Source organism: Sciurus carolinensis, chromosome 10 (genome assembly GCF_902686445.1).
Source record: "Sciurus carolinensis chromosome 10, mSciCar1.2, whole genome shotgun sequence".
Classification (NCBI taxonomy): domain Eukaryota; kingdom Metazoa; phylum Chordata; class Mammalia; order Rodentia; family Sciuridae; genus Sciurus; species Sciurus carolinensis.
Genome location: NC_062222.1, coordinates 127,910,622 through 127,932,001, shown reverse-complemented (window position 1 = coordinate 127,932,001; position 21,380 = coordinate 127,910,622). Strand labels below are relative to the sequence as shown.

Here is a 21,380-nt window from a genome sequence, read left to right as displayed (position 1 = left end):
GCTCAGTGGTAAATCCCCAGTACCACACACACAAGAAAATCATTAGATTCAGTAAACAAATTCAGTAAAGTTGCAGGATACAGAATCAACCTACAAAAATTAGTTGCACTTCTATGCATTAGCAATTGAACTGTCTAATAGGGAATCTGGAAAGCAGTTCCACTGACAATGGCACCAAAAAGATAAAATATCTAGGAATAAATTTAATTAAGGAGGTGAAAGCCTTCTATACACAAAACTATAAACACTGATGAAAGAAATTTTAAAAGATACAACAAAATCTATGATCATGGTTTCAGAGACCTAATATTGTTAAAGTGTCCACACTACTCAAAGAAAACTACAGATTCAATAAAATCCTTATAAAAATCCTAGCACTATTTTTTATAGAAGTAGAAAAAATAATTCTCAAAACTCATATGGAACCATCAAAGACTATGAATAGCCAAATCAATCTTTTTAAAAATTCTTTTTAGACATACATACATGATAGTAAAGTATATTTTGACACATTATACATACATGGAAGCAATAGACCAATGGAATAGAATTAAGAGCCCAGAAATAAATTCATAATTTATAATCAACTGGTTTTTCAACAACAGTGCCAAGAATGCACAATGGGGAAACAAATGGTGTTTGGAAAAATCAAATATCCATTTGCAAAAAAATGAATTTCAATTCTTATATTACATTATATATAAAAATCAATTCACGGGCTGGGGATATAGCTCAGTTGGTAGAGTGCTTGCCTTGCAAGCACAAGGCCCTGGGTTAAATCCCCAGCACCAGAAAAAAATAAAATAAAAAAATAAAATAAAATAAATAAATAAATTCACAATGAACTTAAATGTAAAGGCCCAAATCAGAAAACTCCTAGAAGAAAACATACAGAAAAAGCTTCATGACATTGGTCTTAGCAGTAATTTCATGTATATGAAAATTAGAATTAGAATTTTCATGCTATAAACATATATTTCATGTATATTAAACCAAAAGCAAGGAAACAACAACCATGCACGAATATGGTATAATGAATCCCACTAGAATGTATAATTAAAATGCACCAACAAAAGTAAGTTTAAAAAATGAAAAAATAATCTAGTGGAATTCTAAAATTAAAACTAAAACTAAAGACTTCTTCACAGAAAAGGTAACAACCAACAGAGTAAAGAGACACCTACAGAATGGGAGAAAATATTTTCAAACTATACATCCGACAAGGGTTAACCTATGAATATGTAAGAAGTCACTACAAAACCAACATTGAAAGAAAAAGAAAACCTTCATAACCCAATTTTTAAAATAGGCTCAGGACTTGAATAGACATTTATCCAAAGAAAACATAAATGACCAACAGATACATGCAAAGGAGTTTGATGTCACTTATCATCAGGGACACACAAATTAAAACCACAGTGAGATATCACTTCACACGTGTCAGGATGGCATTATGTATCCAAAATAGGGAAGTGTGAGGATGTGGAGAAGCTAGAACCCTTGCACACTTTTGGCAAAAATGCACAATGATGTAGCTAATATAGAAAACAGTATGGAGATTTCTCAAAAAAAAAAAAACAAAAAACAAAAACAAAAACAAAAACGAAACTACCATATAATCCAGCAATCTTATTTCTGGGTATTTATCCAAAAGAACTGAAATCAGTATTAAATTATATTAGCACTCCTGAGTTCAATGCAGCACTATTCACTGTAGCTAATATATGAAACAACTTATATTTCCATTGGCAGTTGAATGGGTAAAAAAAATGTGGTATGTGCATGCAGTGGAATACTACCTATCTTTTAAAAAGTAGGAAATTCTTGGACTATTACTTAGCCATAAAGAAGAATAAAATTATGGCATTTTCAGGTACATGGATACAGTTGGAGAATATCATGCTAAGTGAGACAAGACAATCCCAAAAAATCAAAGACTGAATGGTCTCTCTGATAGGTGGATGATGATACATAACAGGGGATGGGAGGGAGGCAAGAATGGAAGAAGGATGAATTGTATAGAGGAAAAAGAGGTGGGGGTGGAAGGAAAAATAACAGAATGAGACAAACATCATTACCCTACATACATGTATGATTACACAAATGGTGCGACTCTACTTCATGTACAACCAGAGAAACAACAATTGTACCCCATTTGTGTACAAGGAATCCAAATAAATAAATTAATTAAAAAAAATAAAAATAAAAAGTAGGAAATTCTATAATATGCAAACAACATGAAAGAGCCTTGGGGACATTTGCTAAGTGAAATAAACTAGCCGTAGGAAGACAAAGCATGTCATTCTGTGTTTATGAGGTATCGGAAATGATCAGATTCATGGAATCAGAGTGGAATGATGGTTTCCAGGGGCTAGGGTGAGATGGAAGTTGGGTTTTACTATAAAATACATGACATTTCAGTCAAGATAAATAATATCGAGAGATCTGCTGTGCAACATTGTACCTATAGTCAACTGTAATATATTGCACACTTGAAACTTTCCTTAAGAGGGTAGATCTCTTTTATTGTGGTTCTTACTGCAATAAAATAAAAAAGAAACTAAAAAATAAACCTGAGAAACAAAGGTTGTTGAGTTTTATCCAACTGAACCCGGAAATGAATGCCACAATCTTTTCTGTTTCTCTTCACTGGTTTCCAGCCTCGGGACACCAGAGACAAGGAAGTCTGCTATGGTTTGGATGTGGTTTGCCCACAAGGGCAACTTTTTTGTTTCCAACCTTTATTGTTGAAAGCTGTTCCCAAGTTAGGCAATATGGGAGATGATGGACACCCTAAGAGGTGGGGCCCAAGGTCCTTAAGTCCTGGGTGCTGCCCTCAGAAGGAAATACTCATTTTCTGAAGTGAATTCTTGAGAGTGAGAGTCTTATCCCTGGGTCTCTCTAGCGTCCTATTTCATGGTGCGTTTTCTCCCCCCTGCATACACTCCTGCCGTCTGTCATATGGCCCTTACCAGAGTTTGAGTCAGGTGGCTTGGATTTTCAACCTCCAAAACTGAGAGAAAGATAAAGTTCTTTTCTTTATAAAGGTAGTTTCCTTCATTGTGATAACACAAAACAGACGAATACAAAGTCTTTCCCAAAGAAAGAGAAGATCACACTTATTTCCACTGACATCAAGTGGGAATCTTCAGGAAAAGATCCCATTGTTCTTCTAAATTATCCTCCGGCCAAGGACTCGTTTTGAAGGAGTTCCTAATCTCACTTTTTAACTACTAAAACTCAAAATGGTACCCTCCGTTCTATTCACTCAGTCATCATGTCATATATCAGTTTACATAAAAGGAGATGTTAAACATCTGCCACATTTAAGTATACTAGATGCTGGAAGGATAAAGATTAATAAGACATAGTTCTTGATTTCAACTGCCTTCTGGTCGGGCAGTGAGGAGAGATGCATGGTCTGACAATTCCATCAGATCATGTAAATAACAACGAAAAGTTATTTCTTCTCTTTGACTTTGTGCACCTGGTATTTTAGATCAAACTATGTCATTCACAAGGTGCTACCATGCCATTTTACTATTTTGCAAATGAACTTGACCCTGGAGATCAATAAACAGTTGGCTGAATGACTGCTTTCAGGCCCAGTAATGCTGATTCAAATATCTGCTTCTCTTTACTCAACCTGGAATAGACTCACTCCCCTGCTACCTTTTTTTTGGACCACAGGGAGCCCTCCAGTAAGAATAACCCTGAGCCACTCCCGACATTTCCCATGTTATCCACCCTTGATTCGCACTCCTGGGTTCTTAATCGGGCATTCTGCTGAGCTTCAGTCCAATGCTCTCTCCAGCGCTAAAGTGCCCTGAGTATAAATAGTGTGCACAGAAAAATAAATAGATCTACGTCTGCTCCAAACCATCCACCACAGAAATCTCGTCCCTTCTCAAATGGTTGGCTATTTTAAACCTATGTTCTCCACCTTTCATCTTTCAGTCATTTTAAACTCATCTGTATTGTTTCTATTTTAAAGAAACACCCACTACCAGGAAATCTCCCAGAAAGGAACATAGAAAGTCATTTTCAAGTTCAGTTCACTATCTTCCAAAGGTAACATTTTGTACATCTTAAAATAGAGCACCTAGTGTAAGGGAGTTTTGCTGAAATGATTGCAGGGGACAGTGATGGATATCATAAAGACACCTTGCATTCACAGACTCTTGAATGGCTTTGAGAAGTGCAGTCATGTGCTCTCTTCTGTTCATTACCACAATTCTCTGTGACAGGGAGGCAGGGATTTTTGCTGCCATGGCTTAGGGCACAGGTTCTGGCCTTTCTTCAAGCCTCAGTTTCCCTAACCGTAAAATGAAGATAACACTAACATTTGCCCTGCAGGATTATGGAAGTGAAATGATTTCAATCACAGCTGCCAGAAGGACTTTCGTTTTCCTTCTGGAGAAAGTGTAAACAGACATAACCATGAAAACTTCTACCCTTCTCTGTCCCTATGTCAGTGTGACCCAGGTACAAAAGGAGTCTTCTATAAAAAGGTTTTCCTTCAGAATTATGAGGACCAAAATGACTTTCTGCAAACCAATGAATGACATTAGGAAGCTAAGAAAATCAGGGGACTGGACATAAGAAACAAGGATAAAAGGCTCAATGAGGTCCCAGCCAACAAGTCAGAGCCACACCCAGGCTTGGCAACCCTCTCTGCATGTTCAGCGGGTGGTGTGGAAATTCTTCTCTCAATTGCTGTTATTATTTATATCTCTCTTGACTCACTGAAGTGCTTTAGCAGGACAGTTTAAGCAGAGCCTGAGCTTAAACCCCCTTAAGTCTTTGAACTGATTTAAGTTTTATAACCACTGACCTATCAAGAACATCATGGGGAGGCTGTCCCTGATCACCCTGTTCCGATGGCCCTGTCCCACCAGCAGATCAATCTTCATGTTGTTTAAGACCCCCAACTTCCTCGGCATGATGTCCACCCCCGTATCCTCCTGTGAGGCTGGAAGTCTGGCTGCACTCAGGAGGCTGCTCACACATCAGCCAAGATGAGGCAGAGCTGCCACGCAGGAGGCTGCGTATTTGAACTAAATTATAAGTCTGCAACCGGTGAAGTTCAGAAAGCGTTTTAACTCACTATGTTGGTGAGGTTGATGGAAACAGGCAGGTGTGTTGCAGATAGGAGTAGAGGCTGGAGCCACTTCAGTGGGAGGCAAGGTGATGGTACCTGTCAAAATTAAACTCTCACGTGCCACTGGACCCAGCAAGTTCTACAACAGGAATAGTTAGTGACTCCTGCTGAATGCCGTATATTCTCATTTAGCTCTCACAAAACCCTCTGAGGTAGGTAGTACGCCATATTACAGATGAGAAAGCTGACACAAAGAGCTGTCAAATATTTGTCCAATGTTATCCAGTAAGTAAGAACCCAGGTATGCTGCTCATCAGCGAATGTGCCAAACCACTATACCCTCTACGGTGCTATCCATTGAAGTATGATCGGCAATCGCAAAAGATCTAAAACAATCTAAATGCTCACTAGAAGGGAAAGACTAAATGTATTGTATTCTGTACAAAGGTAATTAGACAGATTTTTTTTTTAAAGTGAAGTTGTATGGAAGTTTACCACTGTTACAATTTCCAAGTATGAAATATAATTTAAAAAAACAGAGCACAGGAGAATATGCTATTATATATGAGAAAATATCTATAATTATACCTGAAATACAGAGTATAGTTCTGAAAGGGTATATAAGAAGTAAAACAGAACAAAACAAGTAGTTTTCCTGGGACAGGGAGCATGTGGGAGGGCAGATGCTTTTACTTTGAATTCTGTACTATGTACATAGACTACTTATTGGAAAAGGGCACTTAATTTGAAAGCTTTCAGTACCTGCAAAGTGCATAATAGTTGCCTAAAAGAAAACATAACACAAGATGTTTAATTCTATACTACATGTCCACATCATGTTAAAGTTATTTTCTTATGCATATTTACCTGCTCTAGTACTCAGCTCAGAGGCTGGTACCTTCTAAGTATTCCACAAATGACCCTGGAATGAATGAGTAAGGTGCATATTGAATTTAATCAAGCGGGAGTTGTATTTGTTATGGTCCCTCCTGCAACTCCATGTAGGCAGTGTCTACATTTCTCTCTAGACACTGAGCCCAGCAAGGGACAAGGGGAGGCTACCCTTCCTGGCTTATGGTTCTTTAATGTGCGCTCATGCCTTGGGCTTCCCCAGAACTTGCTGCTTCAGTGCAGCCGTGGTTCTCCAACGGAGATAAGTTTGCTCCTGGCAGTGTCTAGAGTCACTTTTGGTTGAGCCATTTTGTTTGGGGCGGGGGTCTACCAGTGTTTGGCGAGCAGAGGCCAGGAATGCTGCTAAACACCCTGCAATGCACAACTCAGCACCCACACCCAGGAATGATCCACCACGGCAAGTCAAGTGCTAAAGCTGAGTCCCTGAGCTGCAGTGATAGCACTGGCTCATGGACAACCTGACCTTGACTGTGAGACCCTTGGTCAGCAGCTCTGCACATTCCGAGCTTCCATGTGTTTGTGCTCCCTCCTGAAAACACAGCCTGCCACACAAACTTCCTGAGCTGCACTAGTACTTAGTCTCCAGCATATCACCCTTGCTTTAAAGTTAACCTCATCTGTGAGGGCCCCAGCCAACTCTGGTCCCTGCTCCTGTGGCAGTCACTTTGAGGAGCTAAGAGATACTTGAATATTTGAGAAACAACTTTTCTGTAAAATCCCACATGGAAGCAGTGCAAAGTTCAGCTGTCCCTGGGACCAGGAACTTTTGTATTGAATGCTAGCTCAGAGGCTGGTTCTTAAGAAATGGAGGGAGAAAGAAAATATCTGCATGTTTTTCAGGCAGACTCTTCAGAAAGGATGGAGATGAACTCAGGTCAGGAAGGTACCACCCCTGCCAAAGAAGATACCTATGTTCCTTGAGGCTTCTCCTCCAGGCTCACAGAGGAATGAGGAGGCTGCTCAAGGGCTGTTCTCCAGTTTGGTGTCAGAGGGAACCCCAGGGAGTCCTGGTCACCTCCTTAACCCTGAGACACACAGTTAGGGACTACTGTATCTGAAAGGCATCCTGGTTGTGTTATCTCTCTTGCAGTGAGATGGGGGCAAGTCAGTAGTTTCAGTCCTGACTCAGTTGTTTATCTCTATTGACATGGAAAAGTCACCTAACTACTCTGACCTTTGGTTTCCCCCTCTGTAAAATGGGTGCACTGCAGGTTTATTGTAAAACTCCAGTGAAATGAAAGATGGGAACAGTGCTCCATCACTGACCAGCTCCCATATAAGTGTTAATTATTATTCAAATCTACGTGCATTAGATTTTTGGCTCACTTCCTCTCTGGTGAATATGTGGTTGAGTATGGATCATCCTAGTTAGGTATGTCATGCCAGCTGTCATCTGAACTGTGCCTGAGTCCACAAGGCTAGCATGGTAAGGTTCAGACTCAGCTCTATCAGTGTTTTCCCACCTAAAGTCTGAAGTGGACTGACATTTGGGGCAGCAATAAAATAAGTAAAATTTAAGTCAGTGGGTTATGACTTGTGCTGCCAAAATAGGAATCAAAAGTGTTATTCAACCTCGGGGACTCAAACACCAACTTTGCAGGGACTATTTACATCTCTGATATTACACAATGGATGTTAGTGAGTGTCTACGATGCATGTGTTGTGGATTGGGTTGTGCCCCCAAGAAGGTATAAAGTCCTAAGCCCTGGTACATGTGAATGGGGCCTTATTTGGGCTAGGGTCTGTGCAGATGTAATGCATTAAGATGAGATCATACTGGATTAAGGTGGGTCCAATGACTGACGTCCTTACAGGAAGGTCATGTGAAAACCCAGTCGTACAGGGAAGGAGGTCATGTGATGACAGGAAGAGGCTGGAGGGCTGGGTTTGCCAGCCGAGGATTGCCAGCAGCCTCCAGGAGCTGGGAGAGAGGACTGGGTCAAGCACCCCTCACAGCTTCCAGGGCGAACCAACTCTACTAACACCTTGATTTCAGATGTCTGGTAACCAGAACTATGTAAGAATAAATTTCTACTGCTTAAGCCAACAAGTATGTGGTGATTCATTATGGCAATCCTAGGAAAATAATAGCTTACCATGAGCAGGACATTCAGGAGCCAGTTTCTACCATCCAGAAGCTTCCCTGAAAGGGCACCTTCACATGGGAGGGCTATGGTGAGAGTAAATGAGAACAAGGATGTGGGGGAGGTGGCGGGAGGCTGTTATTGTGGTTAATGCTGGACAGAGTCAAAGGCCCTTCTATCTGCCAGGCAGTGGCTCTCAGAGAAGATTAGTCTGACCAGCCTTTTTCTTTTTCAGGCCGCAAAGATAATTACTCAGAACTCTATTTCCTTCATGGTTTTTGCAAATGGATTTTGTGGTGACTTTCTTCCCCGCCAGGCACTTGGCAGTGCTGAGGGGGGACAGGCAGCACATTAACATCAGCATGTGTCACTGGGGATATGAGAATGCTGAAAACGAGAAGAGAAATATCCCTAACTAAGGCAGATGAAGCTAGAAATTACCTTGGTCTCCACAATAGTGCAGTGCTCGTGGTCGGAGTCCTGGGGCCTTTCCTCTGCTCTCCGGGGAGTTACCTTGTGCTGTTGGATAAATTCTTCCAGCCTTAAAACCTGAAATGGAAGACAAGAAACACAAGGCGATGAAATGAAGTCCTCCCTCTTGCACATGGTCATTAATCTTGGATTCAATTCTGAAATTCTATGATGTGGTCCTGATATCCCACTCAGAATAACTGGGCTGGTCTCATATGCATATACGAAGCCACCTTAAGTCTTGCAGGACAGAGTAGCCCAGGTACAATATGAAGGTTGGCATCAGGGCTCAACAGAAAGGGAGGAATTGAAAGAGTGAGTGAGCAGCAGGAGGATGGGAGGGAGGGGCATAGAAACGAACCTCTGCTGTGCAGCCTCACCTTAGCCTGGGTTAGGATAGAAGCCTCTTTAACAGAGACTTTTCACCACAACCCATCTCTTGATAAGTTGTCACAAGCATAGCATGCTCATTGATTTTTTTATTTAAATGATAATTTCAGAAATAGATAAAAAGTTTAGGCAAGAATATAGTCAATCCTGAAAGCTCATTGCTCAGTTGAAGAAGTAAAAACACAAATATAATTGTGGCTCCTTACACATCTCCCTGATCCATCATCCTCTCCCACTTCCAGAATTAACTACTAGTCCAGATTTTGTTCTATCACACTCATTCATTCTTTGGATTGACCTCCATGAATATGTACATTCTTTTTTTTTTTTTTTTTTGCGGTCCTGGGGATCGAACCCAGGGCCTCGTGCTTGCAAGGCAAGCACTCTATCAACTGAGCTATCTCCCCAGCCAATATATACATTCTTTTACATGGCTTCTGTTATTCTTAAAAGTTCCCTAGGATACATGTTTGTCTATCATGTAAGAGACACAGCAAAAAGAAAAGAGAAAGAAAAACAATTTTCCCAGAGATTGTGGTGCAGGGCCAGAGCTGAGGAACCAGTTCCACTGGGCCCGTGGGGATGGCAGGAGACACAGATCTCTTCTGAGAGGTTGAGGGAGGGCAGGGAAAGAAAACCTCTTTGAATTTTTTGGTATAATCAGGCTTAGAAATGGCCCTTGGGGCCTTGTTTTCAACCTCTTCCACTAGTTCTTCAGTACCTTTAAGGACTCATGAAAACATTTCATTTCTTTTAAAATCAGAAGGAAAAAAACAACACAGCCTGGATTATATTCATTTTCCGATCAACACAGTCATAAAAGATAAATTTTATTGTTTATAAAGGAAGAGTCCAGGAAGGCACAGGTGCCTCGGGCCCACGGAAGTTATAATGGGGCCCTGGAGCTGGGGAGACCGCAGATGCACCACTATTCAGCTACAGAGTCAACCGGCTGCCTCCCGTGTCCTTCTTTCATGTGAGAAGTTGCAGGCCTCTTTGTTTAAGCCTCTATAAATCAGGCTTCTGTTACTCGCAGTTAAATTTATGCCCCCAAGACAGCCTTGCTGGCTCAGTGCCCTCTTCTTTGTTCTGAGGATGTAAGGAGGTGGGGCCAGTTCCTGACGCTCCTTGCATCTCAGCCTGAAACTTCCAGGACCCAAATCATCACACCCAAGCACTGCATTTTTGGAGGGTTTACCTCAAGCAGAGAGTTCTGAAGCTTCACATTTAGGGCTGTTTTCTCTTCTTCCAACTGCCTTATTTCCTTTTCTGATTTCTTCTTCATTTCTTCCAACTGCGCTTCTACTTCCTAAGCAATGATTAGAAGGATATTAGCCACTCTAGGCATGAAAACAGGACACTTACTTGTCCATGCCCTGAAGTATTCGCAAAGTGATCAAAAAAGATTAGTCATAAAACACTGTCAGAACATGAATCGGAAATGTACAAAAGGGTCAAAAGAAAACATGCCTTGAATCCATACCAAAAAGTATGATATATAGGAGGATGGGCTAGGATGAGGTAGAACCTTGAATATTTTCTAACAAAATTCTCAGTATCTCATAAGTTAAAAACCCAATGCATTCTCAGATGCAGGAAATGTTAAAAGTAGAACAGAATCTCTCCATCTCAGCAGGATTCAGACATTGATCAGAATGAGGGGTTCACAGAGCTGCCTCCCTGGTGGTCCCTCCAACAGCCTGTGAGCCTCAGTACAGAGTGGATCCAGACAAAGGGAAATTATGGAGACCCTTAATTAAGATGGGCCGTGAGTGGCACGGCCCATCTTAGCCCATTCTTAAACTCATTGTGACCTGCTGTTACTTACGTGCTGAACATTGTTCCTAGTACAGTTAACGGGTCAACAAATAAGTGTATGGTTATTCTTATGGATGCCTAGCCATTCTGATCTGGCTTAAGTTCTGGAAAAATTGTGCAGGTAGAGGATGGGATGATATAGTGAATTTCTCTTAGCTGAAATTTAGGTAGATATTGTGTTACTCATTCATTCAACGAATATTTGTTGAGCCCTACTGAATGCAAGTACTTGTCCTGCAGCAGTAGTCACGGCCCAGACAGGCCGGATGCAGGCAGTGAGCACCAGCCATGGCCAACTGGAGCCCACCATGCAAGCACGGGCCTGAGGCACAGTGAGCCAGGGCTAAGGCAAGCCAGGTGTGCTGACCTGTCGCACTGGGAGCAGCCTGGGGCAGATGCCCGCTCCACCCAGTGCTGCAGCCCAGAACTCCAAGCATTCATGATCAGACCTCAACCTCCTATTTCCTAAGGAGCAGTAGGAAATGGAAGTGGAGCAAACCTGAATGGGCTTGCAGGGCTAACTAACAGCATTGGTACTTTTCCAACTTGATTAGCATAAATTCAGACCAATAGCATTCACCCAAGTGCTCTATAAACCCCTAGATTAGCATTAGTGTCTGAACTGGGCACTGCTAATATTGATCTCCCCTTAAAGGAAAGGTTTTGGAAACCTATAGGGCCACTAAAAGCCTATAGGGGGAAATCCGCAATACCCCAGATCTGCACTGCTAGAGGGGAAGATACATGAACAAGATAAAAAAAAACAAGGGAAGAAAATGACCCAAACAAATCTAGATTCTATATTAATAGAATCCAATGACAGTATGGTAGAAGAAATGTCAGAAAAGGACTTCAGATTATACATGATTAAGATGATTCACGAAGCAAAGGATGAGATAAGAGAGCAAATGCAGACAATGAATGATAATACCAATAAGCTGAAAGAGCAACTGTAGGAAGCAAAAGATCATTTCAACAAAGAGATAGAGATTCTCAAAAAAAAAAAAAAAAAAAAAAACGGAAATCCTTGAAATGAAGGAAACAATAAACCAAATAAAAAACTCAATGGAAAGCATCACCAAAAGACTAGACTGCTTGGAAGACAGAACCTCAGACAATGAAGACGAAATATTTAATCTTGAAAATAAAGTTGACCAAACAGAGAAGATGGTAAGAAATCATGAACAGAATCTCCAAGAACTATGGGACATCATGAAAAGACCAAATTTAAGAATTATCGGGATTGAGGAAGGCACAGAGATACAAACCAAAGGAATGAACAACCTATTCAATGAAATAATAGCAGAAAATTTCCCAAACCTGAAGAATGAAATGGAAAATCAAATACAAGAGGCTTACAGAACACCAAATGCACAAAATCACAACAGATCCACGCCAAGGCACATTATAATGAAAATGCCTAACATTCAAAATAAAGATAGGATTTTGAAGGCTGCAAGACAAAAGCATCAGATTACATATAGGGGGAAACCAATACGGATAGTAGCAGACTTCTCAACCCAGACTCTGAAAGCTAGAAGGGCCTGGAACAACATATTTCAAGCTCTGAAAGATCATGGTTGCCAACCAAGAATCCTATACCCAGTAATACTAACCTTCATATTTGAAGATGAAATAAAATCCCTCCATGATAAACAAAAGTTAAAAGAATTTACAAATAGAAAACCGGAGCTACAGAATATTCTCAACAAAATATTCCATGAGGAGGAAATGAAAAACAACAATGTAGGTCAGCAAAGGGAGGAACTACCTTAGAGAAAAACCACTCAAAGGAGAAACCAAGTCAAATTAAAAACCAAAAATAAGCCTAAATGACTGGGAATACAAATCATATCTCAATAATAACCCTGAACGTTAATGGCCTAAACTCATCAATCAAAAGACATAGACTGGCAGAATGGATTAAAAAGAAAGACCCAACAATATGCTGCCTGCAAGAGACTCATTTCATAGAAAAAGAGCCACAGACTAAAGGTGAAAGGATGGGAAAAAACCTGCCATGTACATAGACTCAGTAAAAAAGCGGGGGTTTCCATCCTTATATCAGATAAAGTGGGCTTCAAGCCAAAGTTAGTCAGAAGAGATAAAGAAGGACATTTCATACTGCTTAAGGGAACCATAAATCAGGAAGACATAAAGATAGTAAATATTTATGCCCCAAACAACGGTGCATCCCTGTACATCAAACAAATCCTTCTCAATTTCAGGAATCAAATAGACAACAACACAATAATTTTGGGTGACTTCAACGCACAGCTGTCACCACTAGATAGATCTTCCAAACAAAAACCAACCAAAGAAACCATAGAATTCAATAATACAATCAATAACCTAGACTTAATAGACATATATAGAATATTCCACCCATCAATGAGCGGATTCACTTTCTTCTCAGCAGCACATGGAACCTTCTCAAAAATAGACCATATGTTATGCCACAAAGCAGCCCTTAGGAAATGCAAAAAAATACAGATACTGCCTTGTGTTCTATCAGATCATAATGGAATGAGAGTAGAAATCAATGACAAAATAAAAAACAGAAATTACTCCAACACCTGGAGACTAAATAATATGCTATTGAATGAAACATGGATAATAGAAAACACCAGGGAGGAGATAAAAAAATTCTTAGAGGTCAAAGAGAATGACGATACAACATATCAAAATCTCTGGGACACTATGAAAGCAGTACTAAGAGGAAAATTCATTGCATGGAGCACATTCCAGAAAAGAATGAAAAGTCAACAACTAAATGACCTAACATTACAGCTCAAAGCCCTAGAAAAAGAAGAATAGAATAACAGCAAAAGTAGTAGAAGACAGGAAATAATTAAAATCAGAGCTGAAATCAATGAAATTGAAACAAAAGAAACAATTCAAAAAATTGACAAAACAAAAAGTTAGTTCTTTGAAAAAGTAAACAAAATAGACAAACCCTTAGCCACACTAACAAAGAGGAGAGAGAAAACTCAAATTACTAAAATTCCTGATGAAAAAGGAAATATCACAACAGACACCACTGAGATACAGAACATAATGAGAAGCTACTTCGAAAATCTGTATTCCAACAAAATAGAAACTACTGAAGACATTGACAAATTTCTAGAGACATATGCTCCTCCCAAACTGAACCAGGAGGACATATACAATTTAAACAGATCAGTTATCAAGCAATGAAATAGAAGAAGCCATTAAAAAAACCTACCATCCAAGAAAAGTCCAGGACCAGACGGATTCTAGGCAAGTTCTACAAGACCTTCAAAAAAGAACTCATTCCAATACTTCTCAAAGTATTCCAGGAAATAGAAAAGGAGGGTACCCTACCAAACTCATTCTATGAAGCTAATATCACCCTTATACCCAAACCAGGAAAAGACACATCAAGGAAAGAAAATTTTAGACCAATATCCTTGATGAATATAGATGCAAAGATCCTTAACAAAATATTGGCAAACCGTATCCAAAAACATATTAAGAAAATAGTGTACCACGATCATGTGGGGTTCATCCCTGGAATGCAAGGATGGTTTAACATCCGTAAATCAATAAACGTAATCCATCATGTCAATAGACTTAAGGATAAGAATCATATGGTTATTTCAATTGATGCAGAAAAATCGTTTGACAAAATACAATACCCCTTCATGCTCAAAACACTAGAAAAAATAGGGATAGTAGGAACATACCTGAACATTGTAAAGGCTATTTATGCTAAGCCCATGGCCAACATCATTCTTAACAGAGAAAAACTGAAAGCATTCCCTTTAAAAATGGGAACAAGACAGGGATGTCCTCTTTCACTACTTCTACTCAACATTGTCCTCAAAACTCTAGCCAGAGCAATTAGGCAGACCAAAGAAATTAAAGGGATTCAAATAGGAAAAGAGGAACTTAAGCTGTCACTATTTGCTGATGACATGATTCTATATTTAGAGAATCCAAAAACCTCCTCCAGAAAACTTCTAGACCTCATCAATGAATTCAGCAAAATAGCAGGCTATAAAATCAACATGCATAAATCTAAAGCATTTTTATATGCAAGCAATGAAACATCTGAAAGGGAAATGAGGAAAACAACTCCATTTGCAATAGCCTCAAAAAAAATAAAATACTTGGGAATCAATCTACCCAAAAAGGTAAAAGATCGCTACAATGAAAAGTACAAAACATTGAAGAAAGAAATTGAGGAAGACCTAGAAGATGTAAAGATCTCCCATGTTCCTGGACAGGCAGAATTAATATTGTCAAAATGGCCAAACTACCAGAAGTGCTATACAGATTCAATGCAATTCCAATTAAAATCCCAATGACGTACCTTACAGAAATAGAGCAAGCAATTATGAAATTCATCTGGAAGAATAAGAAACCCAGAATAGCTAAAGCAATCCTTAGCAGCAAGAATGAAACAGGGGGTATCGCAATACCAGAACTTCAATTATACTACAAAGCAATAGTAACAAAAATGGCATGGTATTGGCACCAAAATAGAAAGGTGGATCAATGGTACAGAATAGAGGACATGGACACAAACCCAAATAAATACAATTTTCTCATATTAGACAAAGGGGCCAAAAATATGCAATGGAGAAAAGATAGCCTCTTCAACAAATGGTGCTGGGAAAACTGGAAATCCATATGCAACAGAATGAAACGAAACCCCTAACTCTCACCCTGCACAAAAATCAACTCACAATGGATCAAGGACTTTGAAATCAGACCAGAGACCCTGCATCTTACAGAAGAAAAAGTAGGTCCAAATCTTCAACTTGTTGGCTTAGGATCAGACTTCCTTAACAGGACTCCCATAGCACAAGAAATAAAAGCAAGAATCAATAACTGGGATAGATTCAAACTAAATAGCTTTCTCTCAGCAAAGGAAACTATCAGCAATGCGAAGAGAGAGCTTACAGAGTGGAGAAAATCTTTGCCACTCATACTTCAGATAGAGCACTAATTTCCAGAATATATAAAGAACTCAAAAAACTCTACACGAAGAATACAAATAACCCAATCAACAAATGGGCTAAGGATATGAACAGACACTTCACAGAAGAAGATCTACAAGCAATCAACAAACATATGAAAAAATGTTCACCATCTTTAGTAATAAGAGAAATGCAAATCAAAACTACACTAAGATTCCATCTCACCCCAATTAGAATGGCGATTATCAAGAATACAAGCAACAATAGGTGTTGGAGAGGATGTGGGGAAAAAGGTACATTCATACATTGCTGGTGGAGCTGCAAATTAGTGCAGCCACTCTGGAAAGCAGTGTGGAGATTCCTTAGAAAACTTGGAATGGACCCACCATTTGACCCAGCTATCCCACTCCTCGGCCTATACCCAAAGGACTTAAAATCAGCATACTACAGAGATGCAGCCACATCAATGTTCATAGCTGCTCAATTCACAATAGCCAGACTGTGGAACCAACCTAGATGCCCTTCAATTGATGAATGGATAAAGAAACTGTGGTATATATATATATATACAATGGAATGTTACTCAGCTATAAAGAATAATAAAATTATGGCATTTGTAGGCAAATGGATGAAATTGGAGAATATCATGCTAAGTGAGATAAGCCAATCTCAAAAAACCAAAGGACGAATGATCTCGCTGATAAGTGGATGATGACACATAATGGGGGGTGGGAGGGGGGCAAGAATGGAGAAGGAGGGACTGTATAGAGGGAAAAGAGAGGTGGGAGGGGTGAAGGGGAGGGAAAAAATGAATGCCTTGCAATATGTGGGCAGAGGAGTGACAAGATTCAAATCTAAATAACAAGATCACTGCTGGTTTCTGTCCTGGGGACAGATGAAGAGGGCAGTATGGGAAGAGCAGCAGCGACAGCAGGAAGGTAGCAGAGGCTGCTGCAATAACAGAGGTGAGAGCTGCTGGTACCTGAACCCATGGCCCCAGCGCGGGCAGTGAGCAGTGACAGAGCTCTGGATGCATTTGGAATGCAGAGTGACAGGACTGGCTGAAAAGAGAAGCGTCTGCTATAGTTTGTACCAGGAATGTCCCCAAAGGTCCATGTGGTAAAGACTTAGGACTCAGCTGGCTCTCTTGGGAGGTGGTGGAAACTTTAAGAGATGGGGTTTGTGGGAAGTCCTCAGGTCCCTGGGGACACACTTTTGAGGGGGACTATGGAACCCTAGTCCCTCCTCTTTCTCTCTCTCACTTCCAGCCATGAGGTGAGTAGCTTTGTTCCATTAAGTGCTCCTGCCGTGATGTTCTGCCTCACGATAGCCCCAACGCCATGAGCCAAAATACACCTTCTCTTTTTATACGTTGACCACCTGAGATAGTTTGATACCATAACACAAAGCTAACTAACACTCCATCAAAGAGGACACTGTGATTTTTGACCTGAGCAAGGGGAGAATGGTGCATCCATTGACAAAGATGAACATGAGAGAGGGAGAAGGTTTGGAGAGAGTCTGAAGAGTTTGTTTGCATGTGTTAAGTTTGAGCCATTTGCCAAATATCAAAGTGGTTAGTTGGATATACAGGTTCAGAATTAAGAGGAGAGTTTTAGGTTGGAGTATACATTCGGGAGTCATCTGAATACATTAAAGCATTTGTTTGGAGAAGAAGAGCTAGAGTAAGAACATAAAGGAAAGTACGGGGGCAGGGGAGATAGCTCAGTCGGTAGAGTGCTTGCCTTGTAAGCACAAGGCCCTGGGTTCGATCCCCAGCACCCAAAAAAAAAAAAAGGAAAGTACAAGAGGTTTAATAAGGTTTCAGAACTATGCTCAGGGTAACCCCAGCATTTCCTATGAATTTGAGGCTATTGTATCTGACAGTTGGACAGCAGCTATTCTTTGCTGACAATTGATTATGAACCTTTATGATCTAATTTAGAGTAGGTAGACACAGCAGTTGTGACTGACATTTACTGAATGCATATGTTTAGTGGGTACTTGACAGATGATCTATCTCTTTAACCTTTATGAAAAACTCCTGTTTTAGGTTCTACTATTAAAGCTTATTATAAAGATATAAAATGAAGCTTAAAGAAGTTAAGTGACTTGCCCAAGGTCATGCAGTCAGTAAATTTAGAGGTCAAGATTTGAGCTAGGGAAAGGCTTGCTTGGCTGTGCTTCTTTCCTGATTTCTTATGGAAGTGTGGTACCACTTCATGACAGGAGAAGTCATGAACAACACATCTCAGTGGAAAATGCACAGTGAACAGCAATTAAGTACTACTATTAAAGCTTATATAGAATAAGAAATGAAGACAGGGTGATAAAAGCTATGCTAATGTAGTACAGAGGCAGGCCTGGCTGAAAGGTCTTCCTACTTCTGCTACAGAGAAGCTGAGAGCGTCCCCAGAGGCAGCCCCTGATGCTTCCCAAAGCAGGGTGGAGAAGCTGCTTGAACAAGAACCCTGTTCTATTTCACAGGGGTGAAGGACAAGATGTGGTCAAAGGCCTGTATAACTGGGGCTGCTCTGGAGTCAAATGGAAACCTGTCATTTATTCAGTCAGCCAACCACTATTAACTGAATAGCAACCATATGCCAATTACCAGGATAAAGGGCTAGGGATATGGTCAGTGTGGTTTGATAAATGATTAACAACTGGCTTTCTAAAAAAAATAAAAATAAAAACAAATCATTGTATTCGGTGATTCTCATGGTATAAGTACTCCTACTGTGGTCAATTCAAGTTACTACAATGATATTACTGAACACAAAGTTGGGACAAGATGTGACAGCTGCCTTTCATGAGCCATTATAACGCTCCCACATACGGCCAGGTGTAGTCATGAACAACACATCTCAGTGGAAAATGCACAGTGAACAGCAATTAAGTACTACTATTAAAGCTTATATAGAATAAGAAATGAAGACAGGGTGATAAAAGCTATGCTAATGTAGGGACAGGTGTGCCATGTGTCAGACCCCAGCATCACTAGGTTGGGCAGGGAAGACCTGTGGAAAGACCTATATTTAAACTGAGAATATTACATTACTGAGATCAGTAGACAGGTGAGTGTGGGAGTGGGAAGGAAGATGTTCTTCATCAAGGAAAGCCATGCATAAAGGCCCAGAGGAAAGAACATGGAATGAATGAAGGTTGGAATGAGACAGGAGAGGCAAACAGGAGCCTGTCTTTGTGGGGTCTTACAAACCACGTGAAGAATCGGAACTCCACTGTGAAAATGACAGGGAGTTGTTGGAAAGCTGGAGACCACGGGGGAGTTATCAGAAGATCTGCAGGAAGGGAGACTGGATTTCACGAAGTGGGGAAACTGGAGGCAGAGAGGTTATCACCTGGTCCATCAGGAGATGACGGCTGACTGGATCAGTGTGGAGCCAGAGGACAGAAGGATGTGGAGATATTCCAGGACCATCAGAATAGAAGAGAATTCATAGGCTTGGTGGCTGATGACATGTTAGGGGTGAGAGAGAAGCCAGCTTCCCTGGCTTTTGATTTGAACATCTAAAAAGATGTGCTGCTGATCATCTGAATGACATTTTTACACTTTCTGTGGGGCAAACCTAGCCCAGCCCAGTGGCCCTGGGGTGGCCCTTAGTATTGTCCCTGGGATCAGTCATTTAAAACAGTAGAAGAGAGCCACATGATTAGATTATAGGGTCATGTGACAGGGATGTATAGCACCATGTTGCACATAGCCTCTTTTTTTTTCTTTCTTCTTTTTTTTAAATATGTATTTTTATTTTCACAGACTGCATTTTGATTCATTGTACACAAATGGGGTACAACTTTCCATGTCTATGGCTGTACATGATGATGATTCACACTATTCGTGTAATCATACATGCACCTAGGGAAATGATGTCTGTCTCAGTTCATTATCTTTCCTTCCCCCACCCCCCCTCCATTTTCCTCTATACATTCCAAAGTTTCTCCATTCTTCTCATATAGCCTCTTAAGTAAACCTGAAACCCTTATGCAGGGTTTGTGTTTGGGGAGTTAATTTCCTAAAAACAATGTCTATCATCCTCTGATACCTAACAAGTTGAGATAACTTAAACAGCCATTAGAACCCCTCAGCAAAAAATTCTGATTTTTAAAAACTTTATTAATTACTTCTCATCTACCAAAGCTTTGTATTGAATGAAAGTTTGGTTTAACATGCTTTGTGGTCCAGAGACTAACTCTGCCAAGACATGCTTACTGTAACAGCACATGAAAATACCCTGCCATAGGGATTTTCGGTGAAAAGGAATGGCTATTTCTAACCTCACACAGTACAACTTCCAGGGCCTTCAGTTGTTGCCTTGACAGATAAACCTAAAGTGAAAAAAAAATCCCCTACAAACAGATATAACTGACTTTAGCAATCATTTTTATCATGAATAAGTTTTGTTTTAGGGCTGTGGTTGTGACTCAGTGGTAGAGTGCTTGCCTTGCGTACGTGAGAAACTGGATTCAATTCTCAGCACTGCATATAAATAAATAAAAATCCATTGACAACTAAAAAATTTTTTTTAAAAAAAGTTTTGTTTTAGGTGCAGAATAATGGGGTTACTGTCAGAAAACAAAATTTCTGAGTCAACTGAAAAACACAGGCTAGTAAGAAGTATGTCCATGTCCAGCTCAGCTCAGAGTGATCCAGAGGATTTCAACAGGAAGTTAATGTTCTTCTAACTCAAGAGGGAAGGAAAAACAACCACAAAGTCATGGAAAGAGATGAATGCTATCAAAGTATGAATTGCTGCACCCTGGAGAAAAGGGCTCCAGGGGTCACTGATTTACAGCATTTATAGAGCACTTGCATAAAGCCTCTTTGCACCCGACTCTCATATATGCACAGGAAGCAGGCTTTCTTGCATTCACAATGGGGATTAATGCCAACCTGATTTTTGGAGGGACCAAATCATACTCAAACCATAGCATTCCATAGCATTCGATCCCTGGTTCCCCAAACGTATTTCCTTCTCACATCAAAATACTAACAGTCCTTTCAAAGAGTCCCAAAGTCTTATTCTAACATTGACTCAAAAGTCCAAATTCTTAATAGCAACTCAAGGCAAACTCCGGGCTGTGAGTCTGTAAAATCTGAAAAAATCATCTACTTCAACATACCACAGAGGGATAGGCAGAGTATACATACCAATTCCAAAAGGGAGGAATAGGCATGTCAAAAGAAGTAACTGGCCTGTGGCAAGTCCAAAGCCCAGCATGGCAGACTCTGTATCTTAAAGCTCCAAGTGTGTGTACACCAGGCAGGAGAGGAGGCCATGTGAGGAGCTCTGCCCCACAGCTTTACTGCTTGCAGCCCATGTGGCTGCTCTGTGGTTTATATCTGTGGCTTTTCCAGGCTGCCATTGCACACTGCTGGTGGCTGTACCTTCCTGGGTCTCAAAAGCAGTGGTCCTGCTCCCATGCTTCACTGGACATTCTAGTGAGAATCTCTGCAATAGCTTCTCCCATGCACAGACTTTCCTTTGAAATCTCATCATCTCAGGAAGTTGTCATAGCAAAGATCTTTTTTTGTTTTTTTTTTTTTCCTTTTTCTGTTATATTTTGATTCATCATACGCAAACTCTCATTTCTCTGGTTGTACATGAAGTAGAGTCACACTCTGTGTAATCAGACACGTAC

The 21,380-nt window shown here is 40.3% G+C and overlaps 1 protein-coding gene across 1 annotated transcript in view; it reads right to left on the bottom strand.

Moving 5' to 3' along the window:
* Nucleotides 1–21,380, bottom strand: part of Fam184b (family with sequence similarity 184 member B) — a 109,630-nt gene that overhangs the window by 31,283 nt on the left and 56,967 nt on the right. The window contains 2 exon segments of the mRNA XM_047567465.1: nt 8,539–8,646; nt 10,157–10,267. Of these exon segments, the coding sequence (XP_047423421.1) occupies nt 8,539–8,646; nt 10,157–10,267 (219 nt within the window).